Raw genomic sequence first — 19,367 nt, 5'->3', positions numbered from 1 at the left:
CGTCCTATCGGGAAACGCGTCTATTTGAAGCTCCCGGCAATCACCACCTGTCATGTGACCCACACGCCCACGCATCACCATAGCAACCACACACACGCCAGGTGACATGCTATGGCGACTACAAGATGATTAACTCAATAAATACAATGAATCTAATTTTATTATTATAACAATTATTATAATAAAAACGTGTTTATTTTCCTATTTTTCTGTAGTTGATGTAGGAAAAATAAAAATAATAAAATAATTCACACATATTTAATACCATTGAATAAAAATAAATTAAATAATGTTAAAACAGCTAATGAATTTCAATTAGCTCTGATCAGCTTTGATGCTGATTAAAAAAAATCTACTTTTTTTTTTTTAGATATTTGTATTTTTTGTTTTTAAGTTTGACCTATAGTATAAGCACTTGCACAATATCGATTTTATCATGTTAATTTAAATTAAAATAAAAATTAAATAAAAAATTCCATCTGTTGCTGAACCTAACCCTGAATAAATAAATCTGACTAAATTTATCATTTATTATTATTATTATTATTATTATTATTATTATTATCATTATTATTATTAATTGGCTGGCAACCAGTCCAGGGTGTTCCCCGCCTACTGCCCAGAGCCGGCTGAGATAGGCGCCAGCACCCCCCGCGACCCTTGTGAGGAATAAGCGGTCAAGAAAATGGATGGATTATTCTTATTATTATTATTATTATTATTATTACAACTTCATGTGCTACAGAAAAAAAATGGAACCAGAAGGGGGGGAAAAACCCCACAATAAGTTTACTTGCATGTCTGATTAAAAAAAAAAAAAAAAAAAAAAAAAAAAAGTCAAGATTTTTTTTTTTTTTTTTTTACAGGTACATGTTAGGTTATTTTGACATTCATTAGCATATGCATATGTCGTAGCCTAGTGCTGGTACCTAAAAGTAATTGTTGAAAGAGATTCATTTACATTACTTTAATATGATGATACTTTTTGGATTACATTACAGACTACATTTTAAAAAAAAAAGAATGAAAATTAAGCAACTGTTTCAAAATACATTTTTAAACTAATCATCCCAAACATCGCATTGAGGGGACGCCACGTGACTAAACGAGTCGAAGTCAGCCGACCAGGATTTTAAGCATCTGCTCGTGGTACCTTATTTAGTCGCTGGGTGACCATGCGGTGCCTCAATGGATTACGTAAGCGCTCATGTTATGTAACAGCGCCGCAGCGTGCTCACTTGCTGCACTAGTCGCGTCTGGTCGCCTTTTTGACTGTTTTTTTTTTTTTTTTTTTTTGAACTCCTCTACCAGTGCGGACATGGCCCCAGTTAATAATGCAGGTAAGACGCTTCTGTTATGGGGATAATCTCATCGCAACCTCGTGCAGGTGCTACTTAATTCCAGGGTTGAATAATGGCGTGACTGTAATGATGACTTGCTGTACTTTCCCATCACTGGCCGCATAACTGGATCATGTTTCAGACGCAGTGACGCACTTTGCTTTACATGATTCTCCTTTCCTAGAATGCGCTTCAAAAGTAATGCAAAGAAAACATATTTAACGAGGATGGTTCTGTTTCTTCTCGTTACTATTCTTAACTTTTAATTTTACTCCTTAAATATTTTTGTCCCAGTGTCAACGTGTACAGGGAGGACAGTTTGAACACATTTGTCGTGAAAGTAAATAAACAGGCAAATCTGTGGAAACTATTACAAAGTGAGCATTATAATTGAATTTCTTTCCCCTTCTTTTTTTTTAGTCGTTTAAAAGTAGTGAGCAAATTGTAAACAGACTTGGGACACTGTATAAACTATCTTGTGTCTTGTATGGACAATATTTTCTTATTGTCCCACTTTAGAGCACGAGTAACACAAATTTTATTTCGTTTTATTAACTATATGGGAATGATTTGCATCTATTTTCCCTAGTTTGGTAACTATACACTGGAAAAACACTGGGGTAAAAAACAACCCAAAATGGGTTAAAAGGGGACCGAACCAACTGTATGGGTTATTTATTTAACTGCCTAAAATGGGTCAAAATTAATAAAAAAAAATAAAAAATAAAAAAAAACAATGGGTGAAAAAGGGACCAAACCAACTTTATGGGTTATCTATTTAACCGCATAAAATGGGTCAAAATTAATTAATTAAAATAATAATAATAATAATAATAAAGTAAAAAAATAAAAATAAAATAAAAAACTTTATGGGTTATTTATTTAACCGCATAAAATGGGTCAAAATTAATAAAAAAAAAAAAAAAAAAAAAAAAGGGTTAAAAAGGGACCAAACCAACTTTATGGGTTATTTATTTAACCGCATAAAATGGGTCAAAATTAGTTAATAAAAAAAAAAAAAACGGGTTAAAAAGGGACCAAACCAACTTTATGGGTTATTTATTTAACCGCCTAAAATGGGTCAAAATTAATACCAAATAAATAAATAAATAATGAAAGAGGGTTGTCATTAAACAGCCAATTATTTTGAGTTGTTTTGTACAAAAACAACAAAATTTGGCGGTTTTGCTATTTTTTTTTTTTAAATTTTCCCAGTGTGTTATTAATTTCACCCATTTTGGGTGTTTTCCTTTTTTTAATTTTACCTATATTGAGTTATTTTTTGAGCCAACTGTTTTTAGAGTGCATGTTGTCTGTATAAAGGAGCTTTATATTCCACTGTTTTGAAGTGCAAGTCATATTGAACTCAAATTTTACACTATTGTTGCGCAAACGTTTACAGATTTGAATAACCACTTGCATGCGAAGAGTCTTGAGATGAATTGACATCAGATGTCTTCTTTTCCAAAATCTCTCTGCTTTGGGAGTTGTCTTAATGCGGCAAAGCCAGGCAGCACACGTGTATGCCTGATGTGAGGAAGCGACCAACACCACACTACCAAAATATTAAATCAATTCTTATTATGAAACAATCCAGATATTTTTCTACAGTTGCTCTTATGCAATCCATTATTCAATGCATGAATGTTTACTACCACGAAAACCGGTTCCATTAATTCATGACTCGACATGACTAAAAAAGAGCATTTCCTGGTTATCAGATATGGACGTGTCAGTTTTTGCTTATTTCATACTGCATAAGTCTATAATGTTACCAACGAGCCATTTGCGTGTTTTGTGCAGAAGATGCCAACAATGAGGCGAAAGGAGGTACCGCCACAGGATTGAAGGGTTTGGAGAGCATCGCTCCTCTGGTCCGCTCTGTCGATGAGACCCCTGATCCAATCTCTGCTGAGGTACAAGGGACCATTCCCCATTGGATCAATGGCAGCCTGCTCCGAAACGGCCCGGCAAAGTTTGAGTTTGGAGACACTCAGTGAGTTCAAGCAGTCACCTTAACTCATTTGCTCCCAATGACGTGTAAATATGTTTAAAAAAATAAATAAAATGTTTTAAGTGTCCCAAAGACGTATTTATACGTTTTTTTGTTTTGTTTTTTATGCTAGAGAGCATACAGAAGGCTTTGATGCAGCCTCTCAACTACAAAGAACGGTTGCAGAAATGGTAGTTATTACACAAACGGCCAGCAGGTGGCATCAGAGCAAAGGAGATCAACCAGGGCCATGTAGAAAAAAAGCTAAATTACTTACAATTTTGAATAGATTTGTAAAAACTGATGAAACGTAGCTCTCTTCTAATGCTAATTTCTGCAAAACGGAACCAGATAGAAACACTTTTTTTTTCCTGACGAAAGACGAGACTTTAATCTTTCTTTAGATAGGTTCCATGCTTTTATAGCAATAGAACACAATATTCTGTGGGCCTTGCAAAATCAGTCAAAATCCAGTAAAACAGCCGGGAGCGAACAGGATTGTTTCTGTGAAAATAGCTGGGAGTCAAAGAGTTAAAAAGATCTGTGCGTTTTAGGCAAGACTTTTTACACTGCAGGTCAAAGTGCAGCAAATCGCAGGTAAATAATTCCACAAAAGTCAACATGAAAGTAAATAATAATACGGAACTAACACAAACATTAAACATTACATAATGTTTAGTCGGCCTCTGAGCTGGCTGTTTAAAGTCAGCGTCAAGTTCAGCCATCCATGCTCGGAGGCACTTTCCACGTTTTTCAGCCTTTCAAAGTATTTATCAGTTCAAAGGCCCGCAATCATGTTTTTCTCCACGACAGCTACAACCACTGGTTTGACGGGATGGCCATGCTGCACAAGTTCAAGATAGAAAAGGGCCAGGTGACGTACATGAGCCGCTTCCTGCGCAGCGACGCCTACAAGAAGAATAGCGAGCGGGACCGTATCATGGTGTCGGAATTCGGTACCGTCACAATGCCGGACCCTTGTAAAAACATCTTCCAGCGTTTCTTCTCTCGCTTTGAGATGATAAGTGAGTATTAGCATGTTGTAGCAATTTTAGTAATTATTTATTATTTATATAAGTTTTATCTATATTAGGCGTGTCAGGCGATTACAATTGTTAATTATGATTAATTGCATGACATCCAATAGTTAACTCATGACCCATGAACAAATGTATCTATTCTAAATGTACAATAAAATGTACAATAAGTTGTCAAGTTAAGTCATCTTTATTTATATAGCACTTTCAAACAGCCTTAGCTGTCACAAAGCGCTTTACAGAAACACAACAAAACAAACATAAAAATGGGAAAAAAATGAATTATGGCTGCATCTTTTAGTCATTGATACAGTAATTTCACAATATACCATAAAAGTGAGTTAAAAATAAAAAGATGTATTGTAAAAACCAAGTGTGATATTGATTTATGTTGGTCATTTTTCTGTCACTAGATGGCATAATTGCATTTGTAAGACGATGACAGCTCAGTGTATTTTTCTTTTTTATATTAAGAGCTATCTAATCTTTAACATAACTTGTGAAATTCTGAACATTTTTAAAATTGTAAAATACAACTTAACCCCAGTCTCCACAAGTATATTAATTATTATTACATTTATTTAATCTAATATAGATTAGATTATATTAGGATAGATTAGATACGGACGGACAGACAGACAGACAGACAGACAGACAGACAGACAGACAGATAGACAGACAGATAGACAGACAGATAGACAGATAGACAGATAGACAGATAGATAGATAGATAGATAGATAGATAGATAGATAGATAGATAGCAATTTTCTCAGAGTAACGACCTTCAGAATGTCCACAAAAAGAAACGTGCTTACACTGAATATTTGTTATTCCAGAGCCCACAGACAATGGAAATATCAACTTTCTAAAATACAAGGGAGACTACTACGTCAGCACGGAAACCAACTTGATGCACAAGGTGAACCCGGAGAACCTTGAAACGCTTGAACAGGTACTCTGCCTATTAAGTAAGACCCATTAAAAGTATATCAGTCAGTACATGGTAGGCATGCATGACCTGGCGGTCACAGTTCACTTCAATCAAATTGGCTCCTTTCATTACCTTTAGATCCAGCGCACTACAGTCACAACATGGCGGACATATGTCTTGTTCTTATATTTATGAATAATATATGACAAGTTAGACCAGCTGCCTACCTTGTGCCAGTGTTAGATGTGATCTGAACAGGCGTAAGATTTATAAATAAATAAAGTTAACAGGTAACTGTGGATCATGAAAGCTGCGATGCTTTGTAGGTAGACTGGACCACATTTGTTGCTGTTAATGGAGCCACCGCCCACCCTCATTATGACCCTGATGGCACCTGCTTCAATATGGGCAACTCCTACGGAGGCAAAGGTACGTTTGGATTTAGTTACCAAAACGAATGAATCTGCCAAACCCAAAAGTATTTCCGGAATTTTCCAGGATCCGCCTACAACATCATTCGCGTCCCTCCTGAGAAGTTGAACGCCGACGACACGCTGCAAGGCGCCAAAATCCTCTGTTCCATCGCACCTGCTAACAAGTCTCACCCCTCCTACTACCACAGCTTTGGTAAGTCAGCGCATTGCCGGTGGCGTTGGCGTTTTCATCTGAACGCCCTTCTTCCATCCAGCCATGTCGGAGAACTACGTGGTGTTCATTGAGCAGCCGATTAAAATCGACCTGTTGAAGATCGTCACATGTAAGATGAGGGGCAAGTCGTTCCGCGATGCCGTTTACTGGGACCCTAAGCTGGAAACCGTCCTGCATCTTATCAACAAACATACAGGCGAGGTCAGAGGTCACAAACAAGCTTGAGAGATTGGATTGGATTGGATTGAAGTCTAACGTTCGCCTTTCCTCAGGCCAGCCCAGTGAAGTACTACGCCAAAGCTTTCTCCAACTTCCATCAGATCAACGCCTTTGAAGAGGACGGCTTCTTGATGTTGGACTTGTGCTGCTCAGACAACGGCCAAGCCCTGGATATCTACTCCCTTCAGAATTTACGCAAGTCGGGAGAAGCACTCGATGAGGTCGGATCGGCGTTACGGAAACATTTGCTCCTTTGTTGTCCTTCATGTTAATGCTTTGCACATTTCAGGATAGAAAATTACAGTGAATAGTTTTCCAGGCCGGGACGCTATTCAAAAATTCTTCATCTGATTTGAGACGATGATGTGTCAAAATGACTTAACCACTGTGAAACATAAAGATGTCATTTTGATTTAATTTGAAACACTTTCACACGTCGTTTCCATCCAGGTGTACAAGAGCATGAGTAGCGTTTTTCCTCGCCGCTTTGTTTTACCCCTTCACGTGACCGATGACACGCCGACTGATCGAAACCTCAACACTCGTCCTTCCAGTACAGCCACGTGTGTCAAAAAGAGTAACACGAGGGTAAGTTGGGATACATTTAAGCATGGGGCCAGCAACCTTTACTGTCAAAAGAGCCATTTTAGGTCAAATAAATGACAAAAGATTCTGTCTGGAGCCACAAAACCTTTGAACATTGTGACGAACGAAAGAGTGTACTAGTGTTAGTCTAACACAAGACCCAAGAGCTTATTAGTGCTGCACTGTCACAGAAAATATGCAGCATCCAATACGAAGAGATTCATTTTCTTCTACCTTTAAGTCTTCTAGTTTTAGATTGTTTCTGGATTTTTATTTTATTTTATTTTTTTAATGTTGTATTTTTTTGTATTCATCAGACTTTTTTTCCAATCACTTTTAGACTTTTCTGCCTTTCTGTCAAGTTTCTTACATTTTTGGCAATTTGATGGACATGATATGGTAATTTTCTGCCTCTCCTTCCTTTTTTGGATATTTTATGGCTATTATATGGCTTTTTTTTCCTTCTTTTTTTTTAATTTTTTTTTTACTTTTTTTTGTTTAATATTTTCTATTTTATATTTTGTGGTCATTTGGGGGATTTCTTCATTTCTTTTTAGACATTTATAGTTAATTTTTAAACAATTTTTATGCATGTTTTCGGACTAGTAATTTGTGTACATTATATGGTAATTTTCTGCCTTTCGTTTGTGGACATTTTATGGTTATTATATGGCGTTTTTGTTTAAAATGTTCTATTTTATATTTTGTGGTCATTCTTGGGATGTTTTATTTTCTTTTTGGACATTTAGAGTTTTTTTTTAAAGCCGTTTTATGCCTTTTTTAAAAACGTTTTCTGACTTTGGTAATTTTGTGTACATTATATGGTAATTTTTCCTGCCTTTTGTTTTTGGATATTTTATGGTTACTTTTTGAACGTTTCTTTTCTGTCTTTAAAAATACATTTCCAGACTTTTTTTTTTTTTGCAATTTTGTGAAAAATATATGGTAATTTTCTGTTTTTCTTCTTTTTTGGACATTTTATGGTCACTTTTTAGATTTTTTTTTTGGTATTTTTAAAAAATGTTTTCATCTGCCTTTCATCTGTCTTTTTCTGACAACTTACAAGTTTGGAATTTTTGAATATTTAATTATTAATTTCCAATCTAAATTGTTAATTCATTCAAATAATATTTTATATAAAAACTTAAATATGATGAAAAAAAAAAAAATTCTAAAGAGCCACAAGAAATTTGACTTCTCTCTCGGAAGTTCATTAAAATATACATTTCCCTCTGAAGCTATTAGATCAAGAAAAAACAAAAAACTTCATATTTTTTTTTCCAGTTCAGTCCTAAAGCTTCGCTGACACCATCGAAACTCACACTGAATCTGTGCTGACCACACAACAATGACAAGCTGATCCGCCCTTTGTCACCAGGTGTTCTGCCAGCACGAGGATCTCCATGGCGATGACCTCTACCAGTACGGCGGCCTGGAGTTCCCGCACATCCACTACGAGCGATACAACACGAGGCCTTATCGGTATTTCTACGGCTGCGGCTTCAAACATCTGTTCGCTGACTCGCTTCTCAAGATGGACCTCAACGACAAGACGCTTAAGGTGGGAATCCTTTCCTGTTCACCATTTTGCCATGTTCCTCTGCTTTTTCTCATCCATCCGCATGTGAGCTCAGGTGTGGTACCAGAAGGGTCTCTTCCCATCGGAGCCGGTGTTTGTGCCCTCACCGGACGGCGTGGAGGAGGACGACGGCGTCATCCTCTCTGTGATTCTTTCTCCTTCGCAGGTAAGATGATAATAATGAAATGAAACATTTCCAAATGAATGGAATGAAAGAAAATTATACAGTAGCGCACTGGAATGGTGTCATTTTTGTTGTTGTTTATTTCTCCTATATCAGGATAAAGGCACATTCCTCTTGGTTTTGAATGCCAAGACGTTTGAGGAGTTGGGAAGAGCCAATGTGCCTGTCAACATGCCGTACGGCTTCCACGGTGTCTTCAGCGCATCCGCTTGAATGAATATGTTACAGTGTATCTTCCTCAGTAATGATACTTATCATCATATTAAACCAAAACCACTAAGTAATTATGATGACTGATCATTTTTATATGATGGTACCAGACTGATTTGTAGCATAATGCCTTAAAAAGCTACACTGCTGTGTTGCCAACCGGATGCAAATCTTATATTTTTACAATTCTTATCATTTTTCAGTATTTTTTTTTTTTACACAGCTTTTGTATGAGCACTTAACACATAACCCAAGAAAAGCCCTCCTTCCACAAATATGTGTTTAATCACTATCTTTTTTTTTTTCTACTTTGTGTTTTTTTATATAAAATTCTGATACCTTTTAATACTGTATGAATGTCTTTATTTATATGCACAGACAAATTATATGCAGAGGAATTAGTTAATTAAAATAAAATTAACCAATAATTTAACAACTTTTTATTTTACCAATACATATTTATTTAAAATACTCTATTGTGATTTTAAAACAATACCTTAATTTATAATTAATTAACTTCTAATTATATACCTGATTATTAAATCAAATTTACTTAATTTTAATAGTTATTTTAATTAATTATTTACAATAAAAAAAAAATTGTGAAAAATAAATAAATTAATCAATAAAAACAATTAGTACATAAATTTTAATTAACTACTTTTAGGACAGATTATCGTGATAAGTATCTGAAATAGCAAACAAGTTAGAATAAACATTTCCCTTGCTCATATAATGTACCAGCAGCTCAATGCAAAATTTGCGACCCAGAACGTTGTAAGCCCCACATGTACTATCTACTATAATATCTATTTTATTATTATTATTTTGTTTTTATTGAACAAACATCATGTCACAATTGCCAAGGAAGCAGCAGCTCGCCGAGACACTATAGATAATGTATAGCTTATTATTAAAAAGAGAGGAAATGGACAAGAAATAAAAGGTGACAAAGACTCACCAGTCACCAGTGACTCACTTTTGGGTCCATGGCTACATATGAAATGATAAATTTAGCTACCATAGGTTTTATTTTAAAAACACTATATTCTGTATGGAGTTTGCTGTTATACATATTTAAAAAAAAATATTCTAATTTGCATTATTTGTACTTGCTTTGACTCTACAGCAAACTAAAAAAAATGAAGGGCACGCAATGTGGCTAAACGAGTTTGATTGTCACTAGACCAAGAATGAAAGCAATTACTTGTATGCTGTTACCAATGGATTACGTAATGCAGATGTTATTTAAAATGATCGGAGCGTACTTACAGTAGCAGTAGGCCTACTCGATCATCACTTTGAGTTTGACGCAGCTCGGGCGATAAGCACACTCGGATTCATCCAACACTGCAAATATGTCACCTGTTTCAGGTAAGACGATTCTGTAGATAATGTCAGTACAATCTTTTTATTCTGGGGTTCTATGTGCACTTTGGTCATCAAGATCAACGGCTGCTAAAAAGTCATACAGATCCACTAAAGATAAATTAGGCTATTCTACCTTGAGTGCTAGCTTGAGTTCTCTTCGTGATAGAATAATTCAATGAAAACTTAGACAGAGCCTCAAATGTTTAGCGGGGATTAGGGGGGAAAAAAATACCTCAATAAGTAAAGGGTTGGGGGGGAAAAAAAACAACAACTTGACGGTGGGAAACAACAGTTCATGTCCACTCACTCCCCCTGCTGGCCAAAACCTTTATTGCATTCAGGTTTTGTGATGGGCTGATATTCAATGACACAACCAGATAAAAATTCATCTCTGCAGTCATGACTAAATGGGACAAAAGTGTTTTTATTGAAGCTTCCTTTACGCTGTTGTTACTTGTAAATATGTTCTCCAAAATAGCACAAAATCACTCTGCTATATCTTGGTGGAGCTGAAGTTGACTGTTTACATGTCGGTTCTCGTGTTCTATGCTTTGTAGGTTGACTGGAACACATATGTTGCGGTTAATGGAACCACCGTGCACCCTCACTACGACGCTGATGGCGCCTGTTTCAATATGGGCAACTTCTATGGACTCCAATGTAAGGCCTCTTGCTAGTCTTCGACGTCTAATACCTTCAGAATTTCCGCAAGTCGGGAGAAGCACTAGATGAGGTCAGATCGCCGTTATGGGCACATTTGCTCTCGTAAACACAAGTAAAAGTACACAAGGGGCATTGTTTCCATCTAAGTGTACAACAACATGAGCATAGTTTGTTATTTGCTTTTAATATTGTGACATGACGATGACGATATTATGGCACTTTTAATATTGTGATATTGCCATTATCGTTAAGGCACGACTGTCCGTAAGTATTATAAAGTGGCTATTTTGGTGCTGTAGCGAAAAGAGAAATGACCAGCAGAAAGGAGCTTTTCTTTTTATGTAAACATTATTGAAATGCCAGAAACAAAAATTGTTGAGACACACCGTCTATTGAACAATACAATTTTGCAGTTGTTGTTGTTGTACACCTATTAAAACATTGTTTTCTTCTATATAAATCAATCTTTTTGCCACAGTTGGCCAGTGGACACTAGGGTAGTCTTGACATACACTGCCATCCAGTGGTCAACGTTGGTAAATGCAAAAACAAAACGAAACAAAACAAAAAAAAACGACAAGATGACCGACGGAAGTTCATACATTTTAATACTGTTTACATTATTTTTTTGGTGATTTATTCTTTTCTTCCGAGCATATTTCATCAGTTGCTCAGATGCACGCCTTGACAAATGTATGTTTAAAAAAAATAAAATGAAGCTGATTGATGATTTTTTTTCATGCCTAAAGAGTGAAAAAAAAAATCCTGATGTAGGTTATCATAATGTGTGCACGAAAGAGTTATTAACATTACTTGGAGCCAGTCACAAGAAATTGTCATGCCACATCGTCTATGTCACATCAGCTGTTCTGCCAGCACGAGGATCTACATGGCGATGACCTCCACCAGTACGGCGGCCTGGAGTTCCCGCACATCAACTACGAGCGATGCATCGCGAGACCATATCGGTATTTCTACGGGTGTGGCTTCAGAAACATTTTTGGAGACTCGCTTCTCAAGATGGACCTCAACGATAAGTCGCTTAAGGTGTGTAGCCTTTCCCATGATGCAATGCAACATTGCCAACAGGAACACAATCAGTTTAAACAACTGGAATTGACAGACAAGATCATTTGTACTCACTCAAGTGTCTATTGACTATTAATTGCAGGTGTGGTACCAGAAGGGCCTCTTTCCATCAGAGCCAGTATTCGTGGAGGAGGACGATGGCGTCATCCTTTCCGTGCTTCTCTCCCCCTCTCAGGTAAACTGTTTAAAAAAAGGATGAATATAAATTAAAAATACAAATGACTATTCTGAGACCCATCATTATGTCAATACTGTGTTTTGAAATAAACACTGATTATTTTAGTGTTGCAAAAGTTTGTCCAACTCTCCAAACGCCCAACACGAGAGGCGTCAAAGCTGGTTAAGCAATATTTTCTATGTTGTTTTCTTTTCCAATATCCGGACATTCCTGCTGGTTTTGAATGCCACAACGTTTGAAGTTGGGAAGAGCCAATGTGCCCGTCAACATGCCCTGAATGAATCCATTACACATCGTTCCTCAATAATAATTATATTAATCCAAAATGGGTCACATAACTTCTGAATGAGCACAAAACACATTTTAATATAATGATTTAACTTTTGACTTTTTGTTCATACTGACTTAAAAAAAAACATTCTACTCTCTGTGCCAAAACTAATAAAACCAATTTTAACATTTCTGCATATTGGAAATGCATGAGAAAACAAACACAATGTCCAGCGGTGGTGATACATGGTGGTCAATCGACAACCATCGACTGGAAGTTATCATGACTTTTAAATCAAGTCAGGCATCAATTTCATCTTCCCTCAAAAAAGTTTTGCTTAACCTCGGGCAACCTTTGCTTGAATTATTTTAAGGAGACAAGAAGGCAAAAGAATGTTGTTGGACTGCAGACTCTTCAATTCAGCTTTATTTAAAGCAAATGAATCCAAGAAAAACACTCTCTTGCTCGACTAAACATGCAGAAACAGCTGAAATGGTTAAAAAAAAAAAACAGACCACAAAGCCACAAAGCTCTTATACAAGTGCAAAGTTCATCTTCGCAGTACTTGATACTATTTACGCCAAATGTCACATTCATCAACTTAGGTGGTGTTGTGTTTTCCCCTCTAAATCCAGGCACATATGTACAAATGGGTAAAAAGAAAAGAGCAGCTAAGGTCGCATTGTAGATGAAAAAAAGAAAAGAGCATAATAGCATAACTGCAAGTCATTTTTAACTTACTATTACCAAATACAGTAAAAATGTGTGGGGAAAATAAATTGTTGTTTCTTGTTTACTGTTAACATTCAAATATGACTAGCTAGCTAAAGCTAGCATAATAACATGACTGCAAGTCATTTATAACTTACTGTTACCAGATACATTAAAAATACCAATGTACTAAAACGTGTGTTGTTTCTTGTTTACTGTAAACATTCAATTATGACTCAGGCAACTATCCTATTAGGCTAAGGACATTGGTATGGTTAATTAGCATGAGCATTACAATATGTAGGTACAGTGCAAAGATTGAAATTGAATCAAGGTCATTGGACTCTTCTTGTGTGTTGAATTTTTATTTGTTGTCTGAATTTGTTTTTTTTAAGCCAATAATTTCAATAATCATATACAGTATTCCAAAAGACTACTATTGTGCAGATAGTACTGCACTAATATTTTCTCCACCATGAACAAATGAGTGGGAATTCCACACATGACCATTAGAGGGCAGCATGTGAACCCGCACTTGCCCTCTATACAGGATGCGTGAGGAAATTGTGGGAGTAAAGTTCCAATCCAGGTGGGAATAACAAGTATTTAGTGCATATTGCGTGTGGGATTGTAATGCAGTCATTGGGAATTGCATTCAAAATATAACTGGGAAGTCCTTCTTATGGATTCATTTACATTTAGTGTTACATTCAAAACAAAAAGGCAGCAGTTGCTAGGGTGGGGGAATCGTTCAAACCTGTGACTTTTTAATAACTGGACAATCTGTTGCCCCCACCCGACCACACCACTTGGGGGAAAGAAAGAAAGAAAGAAAGAAAGAAAAAAAAACACCAGAGAAGCATGGAACTGGTTAATTGCTTCTTAACAACTAAAAGCTGCCGGTGGAATTCTTTCGTTAGAGCGGTGTCACATTGGATTAATTTCAACAAATATCCCAGCAGGGGTGCAATGAGACTTTTTGGGCCCCATGAAAACATAATATATCACGCTCCATTAAACAATTACTATCGTATTCTGGTGTGAGAGATCCTCTCAGCTATGGGACAACATTCTCATCTGGGATGGAACTTTGCTATTTATTATCGAGTACGGAAATTAAAATTACGTACTTTATTGTTTTCTATATATATTTATTTATTTATTTTTAATCCCATCTCCATAATATATTTAATAGAGGCTAATTTTCATTGTTTGTCTACAATACTTCTGTTACCTTAAAACAAGAAGCAGTTTATTCTTACAAACTGGAGCATGAATTAATGTCGTATATTATAATAAAGATTTAGCACAGATTTGAATGACCTCAGCTCAGTTTCATTTTGAGGCCGTGTGTGGCCAGACAACAGGTGTGCACTTCCAAAGACGAAGAGGGGAAGTAAAGCAACAGCAGGCAAACATTGCAAATTCAACAGTCATTAAGGTTGTCGCCATGTCAATATTTTTTGTTTATAGAGGAGTAGAGTGGATACACTGTTGAAAGACACTAGTGGGCGGAAATATATAGGAAGCTAAATAACATTTAAAGCACTGAAAATAACTTTGTTGCCGTCCTCATTTGAAACACTCAGAAAGTAAAATACACTGCAATTAAATAGGTGTAATTATTTGGACTTACTTTTCCACAGTCTTAATGCAAAACTCATGAAAATGTTTTTTTGTTTTTTTTTGGCCACTTGAAGGTGCAACATAGGACAAGGCAAGTATCTGTATGCAGTAGTGAAATCTAAGTACTCATACTCAGCTTGAAAAAAAAAAAAAAAAAAGTTGTATCGGCGGATGCCCATTAGTACTCAATCATGAAATTAAAACTCCACCAAGACTACTGTATTTGCAAGTGACATCATCAAAACCATAATAGTCAGAATGACTTAAGTGTGACTGTTAACATGATAATTTTTTAACATTATGATACATACATGATAGAACAATGCAATAGCAAAATTGGAAGTGTTTTTATTTTTTAACGTCACATTGTGTTTCAAAAAGTAAAAGTAATTCATTACATTTTCTAAATTTGTTATGAATTAGAAATAAACGGTGGAAGTTTAACAAATGTTTAAAATATATTGATGTGGATTCAAATGAGATTTTAATTTGTTGCGAAATGGACCATGTCTCACCTGTCAAGTTTAACTGCAAGTAGATTTTGTTCATTCAATAATTTTGCGTTCCTGTAAGGTGAAATTGAAAGTGCCACAAGTTGAAGAGGCCTCCTCCAAAATAATCAAGAGGAAGTTATGAGTGTGCCTTATGAATTCTGCCTAGCAACAAGCTACCAGGCAAAGATTGTGACTGTATAAAATAATACAAGTAATATTAGTGAGCTACTCTGTTCTGAATCTTTGCAGAATATTAAAATGTAAACAATTGGATTTCAATATTTAAATTAGATCTTACATTCATTTACTGTTTCGCAGTTAACTGAAAAATTCTATCGACATGAAATGTCAACATCTCACTTAAAAAAGAAAAAAGAAAAAAAAGAACTAAATCTGCTTCTCGTCCAGTGCGCAGTGTGTTTCCAATATACTACTGTTCAATAAATTGAGCGGCGAGGAAAACACACGTTTTTCATTGTGCACCACGTTCTCTTGTGATAATGCCGCGCATGTGAAGAATCTCATTTCCTATTTGCACAGTCTGTTTTCACTTATATCATCGGTCCGTTTTCTATACCACCAGTCAGGGATTGTTAATATCGAGGCAGAAAACAACTCAATCGGAGTGAGAACTCAACCCACACTGTAGCCAGGCGAACGTACCACTACACCAGCAGTGACCCAGTCGGATTCCGGTTAACCCATAAAACATGTCTGACATATTAATCAGGTCTACATGTTGGGGGGGGGGGGGGTCGCATGGCTATTGCTCTCATTGTTGCGCTGCCTGGCGGCCAATAAGAGAAGATTGGCTTCTCTCCTCCTCCTAGCAACAACGCTCCTTTTCTCCACAGTCGAGCGGTGGGCAAAGCGACACCCCTAATTTGATATGATGAATAATTGCAACTTAATAGCTTTGCGGCAGAAGGCGGGGAGCGGCAGTTTAGACGTTTTAGCGCGGCGAGATGATACAATTTCAGCCGCCCGCTCCCTCCTCACTCTCCTCCTTCTGCTTTCAGGCACATTCTAACCATCTTAAAGGAACAGGGCCGCATATTTAAGGTCCTTTTTTTCCCCCCTCCCTCCTTGTCCAGAGGCATTGTGGGTGATCTTCTGTACTTGTTGACCTCACAGTGCTAGAATGGTGGGGCCTCTCTCAGGAGGGAGAAGGAGTACCTTGGCATGGACGCTGTGCTGGTCTCTAAGCCAGTTCTATTGAGCCAAGACACAGTTTACATTAGAAGAATCTTGCGGTACACCACCAAATAAAAATATCATAAAAATATATGCACCAAAATAAGGATGATCTCATCTGAATTTAGGCACAAATGTATTTTGTGAATAAAATGGGCCTGTTGAGTTGAAAACAGAGCTACAGTATTATGGATTAACAGGATTCATTTGTACCTTTCTTGCTTGTCAGTATATGTTGTCGGTTGTTATAGATAGATGAACAAAGATATATTATTTGTGGTGTCATCAGCGATATATATATATATATATATATATATATATATATATATATATATATATATATATATATATATATATATATATATATATTTATTTATTTTTTAGCTAGTTAACAGCACAATTTTTGGTAATTAATTGCAATTAATCAAATTTTTTTTTACCTCTGCTTTTATTTATTTATTTTTTCTTCAAAACTAACATATTTACTTGAGTAAAATCTTGGAATTAATGTAAAATCATGAAAGTGAATGTATATATATCATCAACGACTTTCTAATAGCTTTCTTTGATTCTTGAATAGAATAGTTACTTCTGGAAAATACAACCTTTCAAGTTAACAAAAAAATGGAACTTCTAATTTATGAGTGACCCGACTTTTTTTAGGCTCTCTACAGAAAACACATGCAAAGAAAAACGTTAAGATTTTGATATACAGTAAAGCCAGCAAAAACAATTTCGATTTGATTTGCGAGGGTCTCTTTGAGCACCTGTTGCCACGTTACAGAAGTGTCCTTCACGTGGCTGTCTGACCCTTGACCCCCACCACATTCCTACCGTCGCCCCACTGGACTCGCAGGGAACATCACAGATATTAGAGTTCCCCAAATGGCCTCAAGGACCAAGGAGTACTTCTTATTCAATATGATTCTCAAATAAAACAGTATAGCAGGAGAGACCATCATGTTTTTTTTGTTTTTTTTTAATATAATAATAATTAAATTAATTAATAATGTGTACCCCACCTCCTACTGCCCAGAGCTGGATGGATGGATGAAATAGAATTACACAGTTTTTAATCCAGACACACTGCACTGGAGATTCAGCTCCTCACTAAGCTTCTCACTATGGCTGTAAATATTAGTCATTCTTCATAGAGGAAGAGGATAAAACATATGACTGAGAACAGTTTTATTATCATTTTACATGTGTTTTTCCGTTATTTGTGTTCAAATATCCGTTGTTTAAAGGGGAACAACGCGTGTCACGTGAATGCTAATTAGCCCTTGCGCCTATGGAGTTTCCCCACTGCATGCTAGCATTGTTTGTTTTAAATACACGTGTAATTGACTTTTCAGGCTTATTTAGTCAGTAACCTTTTGCTGTTAATCGCAATAGACCGCTTTAAGATTCTTTTACAAATTCAAAATTTCAAACTGTTGCTTCTTATGAAGTGAGTTACCTGCCACCAAACACAAAAAAAAAAAAAAAACCCTCTAAAAACTCCTAACTCGGGTCACTCAAACTATTTTCAAAGTATATTTTTGACAGAGGTGGCAAATCCAGGTCCAGTTTGGCTTTAGCCCCAGGTGCTAGCTAGCTAGATCCCTAGCAGGTAAAGAAGCACCCACAGAGCTAGCCAGCTAGCTAGCTAGCACAAGGGGCTAAAGCCAAACTGTGGCAGGAAGTTTACTTTCTGGACCTGGTTGGTTCACTTATCACTCTCAATGGGAAAATGCCGGTGATAGAAGTTTGTTTATAACATTGTGTTTGAATGAGTAATATTAAAAAAAACTAAAATAAAAACAAAATTCAGTTGATGAAGGAGAACACTACAGTTAAGAGTGACTGTTAGCCACTCATGTTTGGTCATAAAAACACCATGCCATTAATTGTTGGGCTCTTTGACCTTATACTTGCAAGACCTTGCAAATGTCAGAGTACCTCGCAGTGGTTCAAGGTCAATAATGGTGGCATGCACAAATTGTATGGCAAGCTGAGGAGCAGATAACCAACTGCACATATGACCCTCCGCCCTTTTTCAGCATCCTTCATCGTGCCTCTCAATTGTCTAACAGCAGGAGAGCCCCCCCCCCCCCCCCCCCCCCCCCCCCCCCCCCACAAAGCTCATTTATGCTGCTTTCAATAAGGCTCAACCGGGGGAAAAAAATGCCCTCTCTCCCTTTGAAGTGGCCCCGCCTCCTGTCCAGACCATTGGACCGTTACTGAACTAGCGGCTCAGCGCGCAAGAACCGTTCAACCTTACGTGACCTTTGCTCCGCACACCCGCCCTCGCGGAATGCAGCTGATGTGACTTTTTTTTTTTTTTTTTTTTTTTTTTAATATTCGCCCGCACTCATATTTGGCAGTGCGGCGTTAACACAAGCTGACACCACAGATTAGCCACAGACATCAGGAATGCTACGGCTTTTTGGTGCCACGTGGACTTTGGCCAAAAGAGCCGCTGGCTGCAATGCTATGGTAGAAAGACGGACAATCGATTTTGTTTTTCCAACATTGCGGCAACAATTTTGGAACGGCACTAATCTGTTCCGGAAAGGTCTATATTGACATGCTTGGGTTGTGTTTGCTGTGGAACCCAATCAATCATATTTGGGTTGCATTACAACAAATATTGTAGACAAATATTTCCAAAATCCTGTTGGTAATCTTCAAGGAGATGTTAGAGATACAGAGGTAGTACCAACTCTGTATTTTATAACACTTTCACACCCAGTAAGTCTCATGCAGGGGTCAGCAACCTTTACTGTCAAAAGAGCCATTTTAGGCCAAATAAATAACAAAAAAATCTGTCTGAGGCCGCAAAACATTTGAAGATTGTGATGAAGGAAACGGTGTATTAGTGTTAGTCTACTGTACTGAGGGTCCAAGAGTTAATTAGAGCTGCACCATAACACAAGAATATGTAGCATCCAATACTTTGACTTTCATTTTCTTCTACCTTTTCTCTTCCGTTTTATTTTGGGGGTTTTTTTTCATACTTAATTTTTCATAATTTTCTGTACTTCTGTAAAATTTCTGGCAA

At 36.7% G+C, this 19,367-nt stretch overlaps 1 protein-coding gene across 2 annotated transcripts; it reads left to right on the top strand.

The window, feature by feature from the left end:
- Positions 1-1,153: 1,153 nt before the first annotated feature.
- Positions 1,154-9,073, top strand: bco2a (beta-carotene oxygenase 2a). 2 transcript variants are annotated; one of them, XM_077505499.1, is made up of 12 exons: positions 1,154-1,340; positions 3,147-3,336; positions 4,147-4,358; positions 5,208-5,323; positions 5,629-5,731; positions 5,801-5,929; positions 5,991-6,151; positions 6,223-6,390; positions 6,620-6,757; positions 8,133-8,315; positions 8,389-8,499; positions 8,614-9,073. In XM_077505499.1, the coding sequence occupies exons 1-12, from the start codon at positions 1,208-1,210 to the stop codon at positions 8,728-8,730; spliced, it is 1,761 nt and encodes a 586-aa protein (XP_077361625.1). In that variant the 5' UTR covers positions 1,154-1,207; the 3' UTR covers positions 8,731-9,073. The 2 variants fall into 2 exon arrangements, with proteins under 2 accessions (XP_077361625.1, XP_077361624.1); XM_077505498.1 differs by having other exon boundaries at positions 1,155-1,340; positions 3,144-3,336.
- The last annotated feature ends 10,294 nt before the right edge of the window (positions 9,074-19,367 follow it).

Source organism: Festucalex cinctus, chromosome 18, assembly GCF_051991245.1.
Source record: "Festucalex cinctus isolate MCC-2025b chromosome 18, RoL_Fcin_1.0, whole genome shotgun sequence".
Classification (NCBI taxonomy): domain Eukaryota; kingdom Metazoa; phylum Chordata; class Actinopteri; order Syngnathiformes; family Syngnathidae; genus Festucalex; species Festucalex cinctus.
Note: the sequence above shows the minus strand (reverse complement) of the source record. Positions and strands in the feature narration are given on the sequence as shown.

Coding starts and splice junctions, on each gene's coding strand:
- bco2a (XM_077505498.1), top strand. CDS start 1,208: ATGTTATGTAACAGCGCCGCAGCGTGCTCACTTGCTGCACTAGTCGCG. Junction 5,324..5,628: donor ACCTTGAAACGCTTGAACAG/GTACTCTGCCTA, acceptor GATGCTTTGTAG/GTAGACTGGACCACATTTGT. Junction 5,732..5,800: donor CAACTCCTACGGAGGCAAAG/GTACGTTTGGAT, acceptor GGAATTTTCCAG/GATCCGCCTACAACATCATT.